Raw genomic sequence first — 16,467 nt, 5'->3', positions numbered from 1 at the left:
AAACCAACTGTTGAAAGAGCTGTGAGTACTAGAAGTAGGGTTGTGACAGGCACTTTCTGAGGACATCATTTATTCTCTGCAAAGTATTTGGGTTTGAAACAAGGTACATGAACCTTTTCAGAAGGTGTGTTCCGACAGCAAGTTCCTTTTACGTCTTCCCTCACCTTTCGGGGACGAGAGTAGAAAGAACATTTGGTGATGAATGTCATTCTCTCACCCCATATGCAGTGAAAAGGGTCTCACTGTATTTTGTTTTACTGTGGTACATAGAAAATTCACTCTTCTATCAGATTAGCGTTGAAATGAGTTTCACAGCAGGTCTTGGAGTTGGGTACAAAGATTGAAGTGCATTTGAATTTTAAATTTGCAAACCTAACATTGTTGCTTCCCCAAAGTGCTCTGTTCTTTGTTGGCTCCTTCAGATTTACTGGGTTACTATGGGATACTGTTCGGTATCTCAGAGAATCCCAGTTGAGCTCCTTTTCCTTCGCTGTGATCTCATTGATATTCTGATATTTCCTCTAGATCAAGAGGAATGGTGTTTGGACCAGCCAATTTAGGGGAAGATGCAATTAGAAACTTCATTGCAAAACATCGTTGCAACTCCTGCTGCCGGAAGCTCAAACTCCCGGGTATGCCCCACACAATTCTGTTTCTCTCTAAGTAAATCTCTCCTAGAACAACATCCATTGTAACCTGGGATAGAGTTGAAAATCTCAATCACATTTTTATCTCATTCACAGTCGAGGCCTGACTTTCTGACTGCAAATTTTTCAAGTCTCTGAAGGGATTAAAAGGACGGGGATTTACTTCAGGTGCTGCCAAAATGTGATAAAACAACATCGGGCCCAATACTTGTCACAGCCTCTCCAAGGGGAAAGGTTTACCGGCTTCACTGGGGTAAAATTGAACTGAGGCAGGTCTCCCCCACCCCTCCTACTCTGAGTCCTGTGTGGTGTCCATAGGATTTCAATTCTTACTTACTCATTGGACACTTGGGACCGTGGAGTCTCTAGGGAGACGACAGCCGTCAGTTAAAGTCATGCTTTTCACTACAGAAGCCTGCCACATTAAACATACATTGCAATGTGTATTTAAAAAAAAAATCTGATTTGACAACATCGCACACTTTCTCCGAAACTGATATAGTCACTGCGGACAAATGTTCTTAGCATAAGATCAAGCAGCTAGAGGTCTGTGTCCCCCAGACTGGCAGTCCCAGCTCTGTCGAATTCTTTTCTTTTATTCCAGAAGGGATGCTTCATGTCTGTCCCTGCTCGTTCACTATTTTTCTTAGGTCATACCAAACTTGTCCTTAGACTGGAATCTCACGTGTTTTAAGCTGAGTAGCCCTTCCTGCCTTAGAATAAAGGATCATGCCCCGGATCAGAAATTAGTAAAAGATCAGCATCCATGGTAACTAGGGATGGAGTAGGTGTAAATGTACAACAGAGAAGGGCAATTTCTAATCCTGTTGGAGGTAGAGGTAGGAGGTTGAGAAGCTCTTGTGAGCATAGCATAGCCAAAGACGGGGATGGGGAGCAGGCTTCTAGTTCCAATGGGAGTTAGCCCATCAGCCAGGAGTGGCAGAGGGGGTGCGGGTGGGGGTGGGGGGATCAGACTGGAGCAGCAGAGGGGGGGACTATCCCTGTCGTCTTGCAGCGGCTCAGAACTCTGTCTCACAGATACGTGGCCAACTTGGGCAGAGAGATCAGTCCACAGCACACTGGCCACGCTGCCCAGTGGCGTCCTCTCTGGAGACACAGGGACTGTAGCTGATCAGCCAGGAGAACAGGAGGCGGGAGGTGTAACTCACTGCTTCCGTCCTGGAGCCCAAGGTAGCTCTTCTGCATGATGAAGGTTGAGATCTTTTATTTATTTATTTATTTTTAACCCATGATGGTGGGTTTTGAGTAACTCAGTGTCCTCCATTTGTAGGCTTGATTTTTGTTTCCAACACTTTAGTTAACACATTTAAGTGGAAATAAGGAATATCCTCATTTATTCAGACATTTGGTAATATGAATATTAAAAAAAGCTTAGGAAAACAACTGCAGGTGATTTTTCTTTGCTCTTGATTATGCTTTATCTCTCTTTTTTACTTTTTTATTTTTATTTATTATTTTTTAAAAATTTTATTTATTTATTTGACAGAGAGAGACGCAGTGAGAGAGGGAACACAAGCAGGGGGAGTGGGAGAGGGAGAAACAGGCTTCCCGCGGAGCAGGGAGCCCGACGCGGGGCTCGATCCCAGGACCCCGGGATCATGACCTGAGCCAAAGGCAGACGCTTAACCGACTGAGCCACCCAGGTGTCCCCCCCCCCCTTTCTTTTTTTAAAGGAAAGGTGGTTTAGAATATTGTATAAGAGCATGGAATCCAGAGCCAGATAGATTGAGCTCATATCCCAGTAATGCTTTTTACTAGCTGTGTGACCTTCAGCCTTGATTTTTCTTACCCATAAACTGAGTATAATAGCACCTAGCTCATAAAATTGATGTGAGGATTGAAGTAATCTATGGATATGTTCAATAAATGTTGGTTATCAGTAAACTGTAATATGTATTAGTTTTATATCCAGATAACCCCCTTATAACATTAAAAAGTAATACAAGGAATACATATTTAAGGTTAACAAGCTTAATCAATACAGCACTAAATGATAAACATAAAAAGCCCACCCTCCTCCATCAGCTTCTCCCCAAAGGTTATACCCCCATCAGTGTTCTCGTTGGATAATTTCCTTTTCAAATGGAAGAAGGAGGCTTTAGGGGGCATAGGATCCGGTAACTGGATGAAACCTTCCTCGGCACTTCCAAACCTGAGGGACAACTTTGTTGCAGAACACTGACCCCTGAAATCTCGTATCCACCTTTTTGGCTGAACTCCCTGATCCTGTGCATCATCCAGCAATGAAAACGCCCTGTTTCCAGGTTGGCCTCACTTACCTCCAGCCGAGTGTGCATTATAGGGCACTGCATATGGGAATCCAGCCATCAAACCTTCCCCCACCCCTGCCCAGACAGCCGCACTGGGGAGTTAGAGTGACACGAGGACTCTGGGGCAGGGGTTAGTCTGGACACGGTGGAGGGTTCAAGTTTCACGTATCTGCCACCTGAGGAAGCATGGTCCTTTCTGAGCACTTGGCCAGACCTAACATTCAATTTATCTGTGTGAACTCTACTTTCTTAAGGATCCCCTATAACCGTCCTCCTTGTTTTCCTTACAGATTTAAAAAGAAATGACTATTCTCCTGGAAGGATAAATTCCACTTTGGGACTTGATAGCAAAATAGAACCAGCTGAGGGGCCTCCAGCAAGGGAAAGGGGTCGTAATTCTCCAGAAGACCTCACCCGCCTGTAAAAAAAAGGAAGGAGAAGCCAGAGGGCGCCAACTCTTCCCCTCCTTTCCGGGAACTCTGGTAACAGAGATTGATTGGAGTACCATAGGGGACAGCAGAGCCTCTGTCAGGATGGCCTGACCGCGCGCCCTCCCTGAGACGCGCCTCTGAGCCTCGCGTCTCGCCTTGCCGAAGGACCTCGCTGGTGTTGGATGAACGGGTTCTCCCAGATACCGACCTGTGTGTGTTTGTCCTCCCGTAGCTGGGGAGGAAGACACTCAGACGAGCCAGCTGGGAATCCTGCTCCCTCATACCTCATTGCTTTAGCTGGTTGCTTAGAACCCTTGGAGCAGGATGGTGGGCACTGAAGAACCAGGGAGATTAATTTAATTTATGTTCTCACCGTGTGCACTGACTCGAGCCCCCACTGCTGTTCATTACCTCACCCACGTATTGTGTTTATGTATGTACGTGTGTATGAATAAGGCATTTGACTTCCTCCTTCCCCAAGGTGCAGGGCTTTGAATAGCAACAACAAGGAAAACAACGGAATGGGGTGTCTTTGCACAGATTGGAGCACCCTCCTGCCTGGTCTCACCAGTGAAAAAGTTAGTATCCTGGTGAAATCTAGATGGATTTGAGGTTTTGTCAGCGAACCACATGACGCCTGGACATTTCAGTTTTCTCCGAAAGAAAGGAAAAGGGAAATCTAAAGCAAATGCTCCTGCATCCTTTTTAAATTCTTTTTCTTAAAGGGGATGAAGGGATAATGTGGAACTAGGAGTTGCCACGAAATATTTTCCCTTCCCTTAAGCTCAGGGGTACCATCAGTTAGAGTTGACTAAGCCAACCTCTAAAACAGGACTCCCTTTTCCAAAGCTGTGTATATAATATTACAGGCTAAGTTACTCTGTCGGGTCCTCTGGGGGAAAGATGGGGTTTCTGACTGGAAATGTGCTTCGAAGGTGTTTGCTTCGTTCCAGTGCAGAGGGCCGGTGGCTTAAAAGAGTGCCCTGGTGAGCATTTTAAGGATGGCCTGAGAACATGTAATCAGCTTCCAAGGCCCAAAGGAAGGCTCCCAGGACGCCTCACCGCCCAGAACCTTTGGGGGACCAGCCGTCTCTCTTGTGCACTGGTCAGGGTCACCCCACCTCAGAACAAGCATAAACTTTTCACACAAGGAGGGAATGGAGGGCTTGAAAAATGTCAACTCCCCTTTGTCTTTAGCCCTTACATGAGCTGGTTTGCTTTTTCACCGACATGCCTGCATTTCTAGATTATACTTCAGGGGAGATGTGGCCCAGGCACATAGGGCTGCAGAGCCACGGATTTAATTTGCCAAGGGTTGCGTCTGGTCCTTGTGTGAGTTGCAAAGGACTAATTTATACCCCTTGTACTTTGGCTTGGGTGGCGGTGGGCAGGAAATTTGGGTGATTTCTTGATTGGCAATGGGGATAAAATGTTAATGCTTTTTTCAGGGCTTAACTGCTTTATCCTATTCTGCAAATCAATAAGGGATCTCTTGGTACTTCGGTGCTGTGTTGAACTGTGGAAAGAGGCAGTTTTCCTGTCCAAGAGCCAAACTAAAGGCATTAATTGATTGGTCAAATATTTGTTACTTGGCCTGGAACTTGAAAACAAATGCGTTTTGACTTCAAATTTCTGTGTTGTGCTTCTTTCTTCCTTTCTTCCTCTTCTTTCCTTTTCCTTCTTTTCTTTCAGAAAAATCACCAGAATAATATATTAAAAAGATGAAGTGCTGGGCAAAGATCCCTGTGGGATTGCTTGTATGCAAATACCGATGTGACAGTCATGACTTTTGAGTGATTCATGACCACAGACGGGTGGGTATTCATTCATTCATTCGGTCAGTTTTATTCGCAGAGTTTTGCCAAAGTGCTTTCTCTGTACTGTGTGAGTGATGAGGATGCAATGAACAAAGCATTTCTTTGCCCTTAAAAAACCTTTATGTCTCGTGTTTCTTTCTGATTTTTTTTTTTTCCCCTCTTGGGTACCAACTTTGGATTTCTGGTTTATACTAAAAAAAACTGACTTCTGGGAGAACGTTGGATCCAATGATATGTCCCATGCTTCATCTGCCTGTGGGCAGTAGGTTCCGACTGGGATAAGAGAATTAGGGCACATAAGAAGACCTAGCTAGGGCTGATTTTAGGAACCACTCAGGAAGAATGAGCTGTGTAATCCTTGCATGAGCACAAAGCCCCTCTCACAGATGGACTCTGACTCGGGGGATAGGAGAAGCAGCTGGGTTCTCAGGAGCCCTTCCTGAGGGCGTTCCTCTCAATGAGGCTGTATGTTCCCGGAGTGACTTCTGCCCCATGACATCTGAAAGCCTCTGACAGCTCTGGGGAATGAGATCAGATATAGTTTTGGGTGTTTCTCACCCTGTTATTATTTTCTGTGGCTTTGCAAAACAAGTTCTAGGTGATTAAGATTTCCCAAACAACCATTTACTGGATGTTTAAAAAATAATCTCATTTTCTTGGTGGCGGTTGTTTGTTAACTGTTTTAGAGGAGACGGACCACTGAGGTTCTAGAAGTCATGACACAGATGCCCCGGTCATAGTTTGTTGTCTTTCTCCATTAGTCAGCAGCATCTGGCACAAAACATGGCACATCATAAGCTTCCAACATTATTTGTCGAAAGAAATAATAAAACCTTCAAATGGTAATGGATTTCATTCACTAGGTAATAAATCAGATTTGCATTTTTAATCTAGAAGGGAACGATTACCAATTCCTTAAGACCCCACACAATTCTTTTGATCTCTCTCTGTTTTAATTTTCCAGGAAATAGCTTTTAACAACCTACACCTTGTCTATTGAATTCTCAACCAGTTCTTGCCCTTAACATTGTTGTGATACCAGAGTACGGTCCTTCTTACTGGTGACTGTTGAAATGAGATTATAACTTCCCAGAAACTGCCTAGAAATAATCATCACTTTATTACCTTTTGAAAAGAAGATTGATAGAAAAGTCATTTGAAAGATGGTTCATTACCATGCCCTAGTCCGATTTCTTTACTCACATCTCTCCAAAGCATGAGAAAGGGAGGATTATTCTCTGAGGTTGGAATTTGAAGGCTGTGTGTTTGCCTCTTTGAAGTCTTGGTATTTAATTTTCTGTAGTCATTTCTTGGGCAATTTTCTAAGAAACTAGTTGAAGCTAATTTATCATAAGTTAAAGTCAAATGACAGAGAAGATTTTTTTCCCCTTAACAGTCTTTTATTCCACAGAGGTTAGCTTCTGAAGGAAAATGAGACTTAAAATAGCATTTCAAATCTCCAGCCACATGGGTGGGTCCATAGAATAGAAAGCGTTCTGGAAACCGCACTGTTTTTTGTTTTTTGTTTTTTTTTTAATTTCGCACAGTTATTATTTTGTGACTTTTCTTTCCAGACCATGATGTACAGATAAAATATATTTTTGTGAAATGCCCTCCTAAAAATAATTAGTAAGTTGCTTAATGCTTCAAAGAGAGATTTTTAGTCCTCAAGGGGTAACAGATCTTGGTCTGTATCATTGGCACATTTTGGTATAACTTTATATAATTTGTTTAACCTTTCTCTTAACCCCTAACTCTGAAATGGAGATGAGATGTTTACCTTTTCAAACAAAGGTGAACAATAATGAGAGAGCATTTATAAAACCCTTTGAGAATCTCATTTACCAGGTTTCTTGAGAGCATGGGATCCAGTTCAATAAATAATAAGGGTTTTCATTTTTGATATTATGTGATCATTATTTAATGTTTACAGAGGATGCTCAGTGGACCTGTTTCAGTGTAAACACAAAAGTGGGCTCTGCTATTTCTCCGTTTCCAAGGGGAAAAAGCTCATTGCTTCCTTTTTGTTTTGAAGCTTAATTAAATAGCTCAAAACCAGGAAGTTCACCATTTCACGTGTCTCCTATTTATTTTGCTTTTCGATGTATTTAGGTTTATGCAGTGAATTTCTTTTGCCATCTTCTGCCCAAAGAAAGCCTTCCAGAACAAGTAAAGCCCAAATCTGGCACCATGATTGGTGATGCTTTTGGGAATAAAAGGAGAGCAGGTTTAGAATCTTGATGTTTGTAAAGCTGGATGTTTTACAAAAATTTTAATTAATGGTGACTTAAATTTTGTCAGTATGGAGCTGTTTAGTGATAAGAAAATTCTGGCCTCTAGCTTGCCAGCGTCTTTTAGCAACTACAGTTGACTGTTGAGAAATGTGGTTTGAATTGCATGGGTCCACTTACATGCAGATTGTTTATAGTATAGCAGTATAAATGTATTTTCCTTATGATTTTCATAATAATATTCTTTTCTCTAGTTTAGTTTACTGTAAAAATAGAGTTTATAATACATACAGTACTGAAATAGGTGCTATTTGACTGTTTATGTTATTGATAAGGCTTCCGGTCAAGAGTAGGCTATTAGTAATTAAGTTTTTGGGGAGTCAGAAATTATGCATAGATTTCCAACTGCAAGGGGGTTGGTGCCCCTAATCCCTGCCTTGTTCAAAGGTCAACTGTAACCTCCTTTAGAATTCTCACCTTTCCCAGTGGTTTTTTTTTTTTTTTTTTTTTTTTTTGGTGAACCTTTAGAAATCCCATTTGCTACATTAGTATCACCAAGTCCTCACAAATATTATGATAGAAACCCTTTGGCTAATGACTGTCCAAATGCCTTTCCTTGGAGGTATTTGGGGGAATCATTATTGGTATCATGTGGTTGCATTTTGGCTTCCAATGAAACCTTTTCTCTGTTTCCCTATGGGTCACCAACTAAGAGGTTACAGAGCCTCAGGATGCTTTGGTAACCAGAAGAAACTCTTGGTGTGTGTTACAGGCTGAAATGTGCCTCCCCTCCCTTCACCCCCAAATTCATGTGTTGAAATTCTAACCCCCAGTACCTCAGGATGTGACTGTGTTTGGAGATAAGGTCTTTAAAGAGGTAATTAGGTTAAATGAGGTCATTAAGGTGGGCCCTGATCCAGTATTATTGGTGTTCTTATAAGAAGAGAAGATTAGGACACAGACACACTCAGGAAAGATCATGTGAAGACACAGAAGGTGGCCACCTGCAAACCAAGGAGAGATACCTCAGAGGAAACTGGACATGATGACACCTTCATCTTGGACTTCTGGCCTCCAGAACTGTGAGGGAATTAAGTCTTTTTGTTTAAGCCACCCAGTCTGTGCTACTTTGTTTTGGCAGCCCTAGAAAACTATTATAGTTTGTTGTCATATTTTGGAATTCTCTATTATCTTTGAAATTTTGTAGATAGGGACTTGGGGAGCAGAGATGCTGGTAACAACAGAGAGGAGGAGGAGGAGAAATGATTGTTGGGTGTATGCATCTGCTGGGGGTGAGGATAGAGGGTACCGTGGGTGGTGGTAGGGCTAGTGAATTGCTTTATTGAGAGAGTAGAGGGTGGTGTGTTCTGGAAGATCACATGAATGTTGCAGATGAAAACAAACATGGGCTGGGCTTCATGAGGTTGGATGTTTGCTTACTGTTAAAGGGCTTCTGGGGATATCTTAGGGGATAGGGTGGGAAGAGAGGTGTAATCCTTAGTTTTGTACAACTGTTCACTGTGTATCCTATTCAAGAAATATTTATGGAGTCTTACCATGTCTTATGCCTGACGCTAAGGTTAGACTTATTAGATAAGACCGATTTCTGTCTTCAAGGGTCTCCAGGACAAATAAGGAATTTACAGTGTTCCTTCCTATTAATTTACAGTGCTGATCATCATTGCCCAGCAGTAATAACAATTAGAATGGTAACTTTTTAATATCTTTATTATAGGCAACATGTATTGAGCACTCATTATGTTTTAGACATTGTGCTAAATGTACACTACACATAATTTCATTTATCTGAACCGCAACCTGATGGCTATGTTCATTATAAAGATTTGAAAATGCTGGTTATAAGTTAAGCAACTTGATTAAATCAGCTACCCAGGGGGGAGCTAGGAGTTAAAGCTAGATCAAATCAGTAACATAGAAGGCTAGACAATACTAGCCAGCACACTTGGAATTACTATAGCATGCCTGAAAACTGTAAAACGCTTATGAAGGAAAATTGAAGATAACACAAAGAAATGGAAAAACATTCCATGCTCATGGATTGGAAGAACAAATATTGTTAAAATGTCTATACTACCCAAAGCAATTTACACATTGAATGCAATCCCTGTCAAAATACCACCAGGATTTTTTGCAGAGCTGGAACACACAATCCTAAAATTTGTATAGAACCACAGAAGACCCTGAATAGCCAAAGCAATGTTGAAAAAGAAAAGCAGAGCTGGAGGCATCACAATTCCAGGCTTCAATTTATATTACAAAGCTGTAGTGAGGAAGACAGTATGGTACTGGCACAAAAACAGACACACAGGTCAATGGAAAAAAACAGAAAACCTAGAAATGGAGCCACAGCTATATGGTCAACTAATCTCCGACAAAGCAGGAAAGACTCTCCAACAGAGAAAAGACAGTCTCTTCAACAAATGGTGTAGAGAAAACTGGACAGCTACATGCAGAAGAATGAAAATGGACCACTTTCTCACACCATATACAAAAATAAATTCAAAATGGATGGAAGATGTAAATGTGAGACAGGAAACCATCAAAATCCTAGAGGAGAAAATAGGCAGCAACCTCTTTGACCTCAGCCATAGCTACTTCTTACTAGATATGTCTCCTGAGGCAAGGGAAACAAAAGCAAAAATGAACTATTGGGACTTTATCAAGATAAAAGCTTTTGCACAGCAAAGGAAACAGTCAACAAAACTAAAAGATAACCTTCGGGATGGGAGAAGATATTTGCAAATGACATACCTGATAAAGGGTTAATATCCAAAATCCATACAGAACTTAAAAACTCAACAGCCAAAAAACATTTTGCCCATTAAGAAATGGGCAAAAGACATGAATAGACATTTTTCCAAAGAAGACATACAGACAGCTAACTGACACATGAAAAGATATTCAACATCACTCATCATCAGGGAAATACAAATCAAAGCTACAATGAGATACCACCTCATACCAGGAAACAACAGATGTTGATGAGGATGGGGAACAAAGGGAACCCTCTTAACACTGTTGGTGGGAATGCAAACTGGCGCAGCTACTCTGGTGAACAGTATGGAGGGTCCTCAAAAAGTTAAAAATAGAAGTACCCTATGATCCAGCAATTGCACTACTAGGTATTTACCCAAAGGATACAAAAATACTGATTTGATAGGATACATGCACTCCGATTTTTATAGCAGCATTATCAACAATAGCCAAATTAGGGAAAGAGCCCAAATGTCCATCAACTGATGAATAGATAAAAAAGATGTGATCTATATAACTATATATATCTAATAGAATGTTACTCAGACATAAAAAGAACAAAATCTTGCCATTTGCAACAATGTGGATAGAGCTAGATAGTATTATGCTAAGTGAAATAAGTCAGTCAGAGAAAGACAAATACTATATGATTTCATTCATATGTGGAATTTAAGAAACAAAACAGATGAACATAACGGGGAAAAAAAAGAGGCAAACCATAAAATAGAATCTTAATAATAGAGAACAAACAGGGTTACTGGAGGGGAGGAGCGTAGGAAGATGGGTTAAATGGGTGATGGGTCTTAAGGGCATTGGTGTGATGAGCACTGGGTGTTGTATGTAAGTGACGAATCATAAATTCTACACCTGAAACTTAAAAAAAAAAAAAAATTACTAGAGCATACATTCCTGAACAGGTTGAAATGCAGATTTGAAAGTGAGGAGCTAACTTAGGCCACCAGATGAGAAAATCCAAACTGGCATCTGTGGAATGTTACCTTGTGTCCTCTGCATCTGTCAATATCACCTGTCAATATCAAGGGAATCTTTCCTGCATGGTTAATGGCCATTTATAGACTATGTGAGTCCATGGTAAAGCCACTCCCTTTTGACATCATCACAAGGTAAGTGCAAAATGATGAGTGGGTTCTCTTGAGTCTGGCATTGTGTCTGCCAGTGAAATTTTCTGACTCTACTGTACTCTCTCTCTCTCCCTCTCTCTCCTTTTTTTTTTTTTGCCTCCCTAGACAATTAGATTTTTTTTTTTTGTATCAATACAACACCAACTATTGGATAACATCTAGTAACATTCCAGCTTATCACATTATAGTGAAAAGTAGAATCTATGCAAACTACAAAAACTTAATCAGCCTGACCATCACACTGTGTCCTTGGAGGCCTTGCAAGATGGATTATAATCAGAGGGTTGCTTGAAGTGCATGGAATCAGAACAAAGAGAGTTAGATAAATCAAATATTTAATGGTGTTGGACTAAGACATCCTGCTTCATCCCATCTTCTCCAGAGGGTTGGGCCTGCTAGGGGGGAGTGGAATACCAAAGCCTACAAAACAGCAGACTGATTCCAAAGGATGCAACAGAATTGCAATTGATTATCGGCCTTAAGAAATGTGGCCATAATGAGAAAATATTTCTTTTCTTCTCTTCCATTCTTTCTTCCTCCCCTCCCCTCCTTTCCTTTCCCCTCCCACATTTTCCTTTCTCTGACTATTTATGTTACATCTTTTTACACTACATTGACTGCAAATGTAGACCAAGAAACATCATTAATTTTACAAGTGAGGTACCAATTTTTCCAGAAATGTAGAATTAGAAAATGTGATAGCTACAAAGATAGATCAAAGTAATGAGATCCAAAGAAATTTTCAGAGGAAGGACTAGAACTCAGGCCTTCTAAGTCATCATCATTTATCTTAATAATGATCGAATTTGTGTTCAGGCAAATAGTGTTCTCTTGTTGTATTAAAACCTTTCTCTGTTTTCCTGGAAAATATTCAGATGTTTCTGTGACTAAGTTTTGAACTTGGAAATCTTTATATGGCTGTCATTAAGATGAGTCAAATGAGATTTAATCGTCTACACTTTTCAGTAAGGATAATACATTAGCTATGTGATTTCAGAATTCTAGTTGCAAAGTGATATTGCAAATTAATGATTTTTAGCAATTCACTTTACTTATTTGTATGTGTGTATGTGTTTGTGTAAGTGGAAAGTAGCTGTTTGAATACCAGACTTGGTAACCATTGAAGATACTAAGTGAAAAGATTCTGTAAGACTTGGATTTCAATGAGTCTGTCAAATATTCATTTATTGAGGATGATTTATGATCATTTCCTATTACCATAAAAAGCCTCTTAGGCCTGTGGCATGCCTTGAGTTTTCCCAGGATGGGTTAACAGGGAATGGTAGAAAATTCTCTAGACTTTGGAGCCAGTGGACTTAGGTTTGAACTGAAGCTTTAGCACTGAATAGTTTGTGACCTTGGGCAACTCGTTGAATCTCTCTGAACCTTTATTATCTGAATATGGCAGGGTAATCTGGTAATATACTGACTTGTGTTTCTTGCTTGTTTCTATCCCAAGAGGATAGGTGGATGTACTTGCCTCAGGGCATTGATGGCTTACTGCAGAAGCTGCAAGGTCCCAATATGACAACCTCTCATTAAGATTTCTGGAAAATTGATGGGGGCTGGAACTTGGAGTTGATGAGGCAGAGGAAATCTACCTGGGAAAAAGAAGAGGGATTCATTCCTGGAGATAGGAAAGATGGTGGTTTTTTTCAGTGAGGGATGTAGGACTTGTGAAAGGGCTAGTTCATGGACATCAGGAGGACAGACTAAGAGCTATGGCCTGAGAAGTCACAGGGAGCAATACATGTCCAAGCTAGTCATGGATCAAATGGAGCCTCCTGCCTCTCAATGAATCATGTGGGCTGGGACCATGGGCCAGATGGCCTACAGGTTAGAAGCCCTTCCCTGTTTTCTAAATGCCCAGTAAACTGCCTCTGTTAGTACGTATTTTATAATTGCAAAATATGACTGAGATTGACTCTTATCATTTTAGAGAGGGACTTCTTTCTAGATTTAGAAAAATAAGGAAATGTGCCATTTCTTGTACCTGAGCATTGTGGAGAACATTATCTCTGCAACCTAAACTCTACCAAGCAGGATTATTCTGAGAATTAAAGATAATGTACATAGAGCACTTAGGACAGTGCCTGGCACAAAATAGGCATGCTGAGAATTATTAATAATTATTATTTAAGACATTTTTATTTCCTCGTCAAAACAACCTTCAACCCAAGATTGGTGGAGCTGGAGCTGCTTTCTCTCTTTTTAAAAAATAGACTTTTTTAGAACAATTTTAGGTTCACAGAAAAGTTGAACAAAAGGTACAGAGATCTCCCATATACTCCTTGCCCCAATACATGCATAGCCTCCTCCATCTGCTTCTCTTTTCAAGCAGAAGACTAATATGATAGTTCATGAGATGGATTCTAGAATGCCAAAATTGAAACAGTCCTATATCAGGGAAATCTAGGCAACAACAGTAAACACAAAAATGTGGTGACTTAACACAACAGACATTTATTTTTTGCTTACTTAATAGTCAAGGGCCTAGGCTGACAATGGTTCTTCCATATTTAACAGATGGATCCCAAGATTGCCCTTGGGTATCCACAGCACAGGTGCCAGAAGGGGAGAAGAACATGGAGGAGACACATGGGAAGTTTTATGGGCCATCCCTAGAAGTGAAACACATCCTTTTGTTCATACTCTTGGCTAGAACTCAGTCAATCACAGGGTCATGCCTACCTGCAAAAAATGCTAAGAAATGCAGTCTAGCAATATATCTAAGAAAAAGACAAACAGGAATGTGATGAATAACTAGAAATCTCTGCCAAATTAGGGATTATCTAGTCTGGTTCAATTCCTCATTTGAGGGGCGCCTGGGTGGCTCAGCGGTTAAGCGTCTGCCTTCGGCTCAGGTCGTGATCTCAGGGTCCTGGGATCGAGCCCCGCATCAGGCTCCCTGCTCGGTGGAAAGCCTGCTTCTCCCTCTCCCACTCCGCCTGCTTGTGTTCCCTCTCCCGCTGTGTCTCTGTCTGTCAAATAAATAAATAAAATCTTTAAAAAAAAAAAAAAAAAAAAATTCCTCATTTGATTGAGTGTGGCTCTGAAGATGAAGTGTTTTTTGGTATGGTTTTGGAGAGTGGATTTTTTTTTTTCCTTCAGAAATCTTTAATTAAAAATTCTCCTTATTTAGGACGGGACACACTTTTCACTAACTCCCCATATCTAACACCGGGCATCTTCAAAATATCATCAGATATACTCCCTTTTATTTTCCCATAATTCATTTATAATGGCAAAAATCTATTGGACACAAGAAGTAAAATTAATTAGAACGAGAGTAGGCTTTATTGAGCACTGTTTGGTGACAGCTATAAAATATGTCCATTATAACTTTCCTTTTGCTGCTTGAACCCCACCCATTTTCCCCCTTACCGTCCCTCTAAGCAACATCATGTGAAATCAAACATATCTTGCCCTCATTTCTAAACTGCATACAACCAGCTAGCAGGCGTATAAGCAGTGAGGTAAGAGTAGAAATTTACATAAGGAGCCTATTAATATACTATACAAATGAGGGTCCTGTAGAGAATGTTAATTCATTTCTTACACCAAATGGCCATGATCACTGTAAATTTTCATCACGGCAAGAGCTAAGATGGAGGTGGAAAACTTGAATGTAATTGCGTGCCTTTCCCACAAAGTAGAAGACCTTAAAGGGTGCTTTGACTTTAAAGCTTGGGTGCATACATTTGAAAATAATTTTTTTTTAAATTTTATTATGTTAGTCACCATACAATACATCATTGGTTTTTGATGTGGTGATCCACAATCCATTGTTTTCGTATAACACCCAGTGCTCCATGCAGTACGTGCCCTCCTTAATACCCATCATTGGGCTAACCAACCCCCTCTCCCCCCTCCCCTCTAAAACCCTGTTTGTTTCTCAGAGTCCATAGTCTCTCATGGTTCATCTCTCCCTCCGATCCCCCCCCCCCCATTTTTCCCTTCCTTCTCCGAATGTCCTCCATGTTATTCCTTATGTTCCACAAATAAGTGAAACCATATGATAATTGACTTTCTCTGCTTGACTTATTTCACTTAGCATAATCTCCTCCAGTCCCATCCATGTTGAAGTAAAAGTTGGGTATTCATCCTTTCTGATGGCTGAGTAATATTCCATTGTATATATGGACCACATCTTCTTTATCCATTCATCTGTTGAAGGGCATCTCAGCTCTTTCCACAGTTTGGCTATTGCGGACATTGCTGCTATGAACATTGGGGTGCATATGGCCCTTCTTTTCACTACATCTGTGTCTTTGGGGTAAATACCCAGTAGTGCAATTGCTGGGTCATAGGGTAGCTCTATTTTTAAATTTTTGAGGCACCTCCACACTGTTTTCCAAAGTGGCTGTACCAACTCGCATTCCCACCAACAGTGTAAGAGGGTTCCCCTTTCTCCACAACCTCTCCAACATTTGTTGTTTCTTTCCCTGTCCATTTTTGCCATTCTAACTGGTGTAAGGTGGTATCTCAGTGTGGTTTTGATTTGGATTTCCCTGATGGCTAATGATGATGAACATTTTTTCATGTGTCTGTTAGCCATTTGTATGTCTTCTTCAGAGAAGTGTCTTTTCATATCTTCTGCCCACTTTTTGACTTGATTATTTGTTTTTTGGGTGTTGAGTTTGAGAAGTTCTTTATAGATCTTGGATACCAGCCCTTTATCTGTAGTGTCATTTGCAAATATCTTCTCAGTTTATCAAATTTTAAAAGTGAGGCCATTTCTAGAGTACTTTTGTGAAAATTTGTGATCTCTTTTTTAAGCTGCCTAAGAACCATGGCTGATAGAGTGTAAGTAGACTAGACTAGATCTTTTTGATCTTTTTGTAAACCCCCCTCCCCAGTGGCTGCTCAATTACTTTATTGGCTGAGTCATTAATTTATTGATTTAACTAAGATTCATTAAGTGCCTAGCATTTGCCACGTACTGTGCCAAGATCAGCAAGGTGGGTGCTCACAGGTCCGTGGTAAGACAGACATGTTTAAAAACCTCACTGCACCACAAGCTACAATTGAGCCATTTGCAAAATGCTTTTGGAGTCAAGTGAAGGAGGGACTCCCTCGCTCGAGAAGGAAGGGAGGGCTTTACAGAGAATGATAAGAATTTTACCTGGAGAA

At 40.7% G+C, this 16,467-nt stretch overlaps 1 protein-coding gene across 1 annotated transcript in view; it reads left to right on the top strand.

Annotated features, from left to right (window-relative positions):
- The window catches only part of TRPM6 (transient receptor potential cation channel subfamily M member 6), a 140,035-nt gene extending 134,644 nt beyond the window's left edge, over positions 1-5,391 (top strand). Inside the window, exons 38-39 of the mRNA XM_078062325.1 lie at positions 526-632; positions 3,229-5,391. Of these exons, the coding sequence (XP_077918451.1) occupies positions 526-632; positions 3,229-3,362 (241 nt within the window). The 3' untranslated portion in view covers positions 3,363-5,391. The remainder of the gene's footprint in view (positions 1-525; positions 633-3,228) is intronic.
- The last annotated feature ends 11,076 nt before the right edge of the window (positions 5,392-16,467 follow it).

The sequence above is a fragment of the Halichoerus grypus genome, chromosome 14 (assembly GCF_964656455.1).
Source record: "Halichoerus grypus chromosome 14, mHalGry1.hap1.1, whole genome shotgun sequence".
Lineage (NCBI taxonomy): Eukaryota > Metazoa > Chordata > Mammalia > Carnivora > Phocidae > Halichoerus > Halichoerus grypus.
The sequence above is the reverse complement of the archived record's forward strand: the minus strand, read 5'-3'. Positions and strand labels throughout refer to the sequence as shown.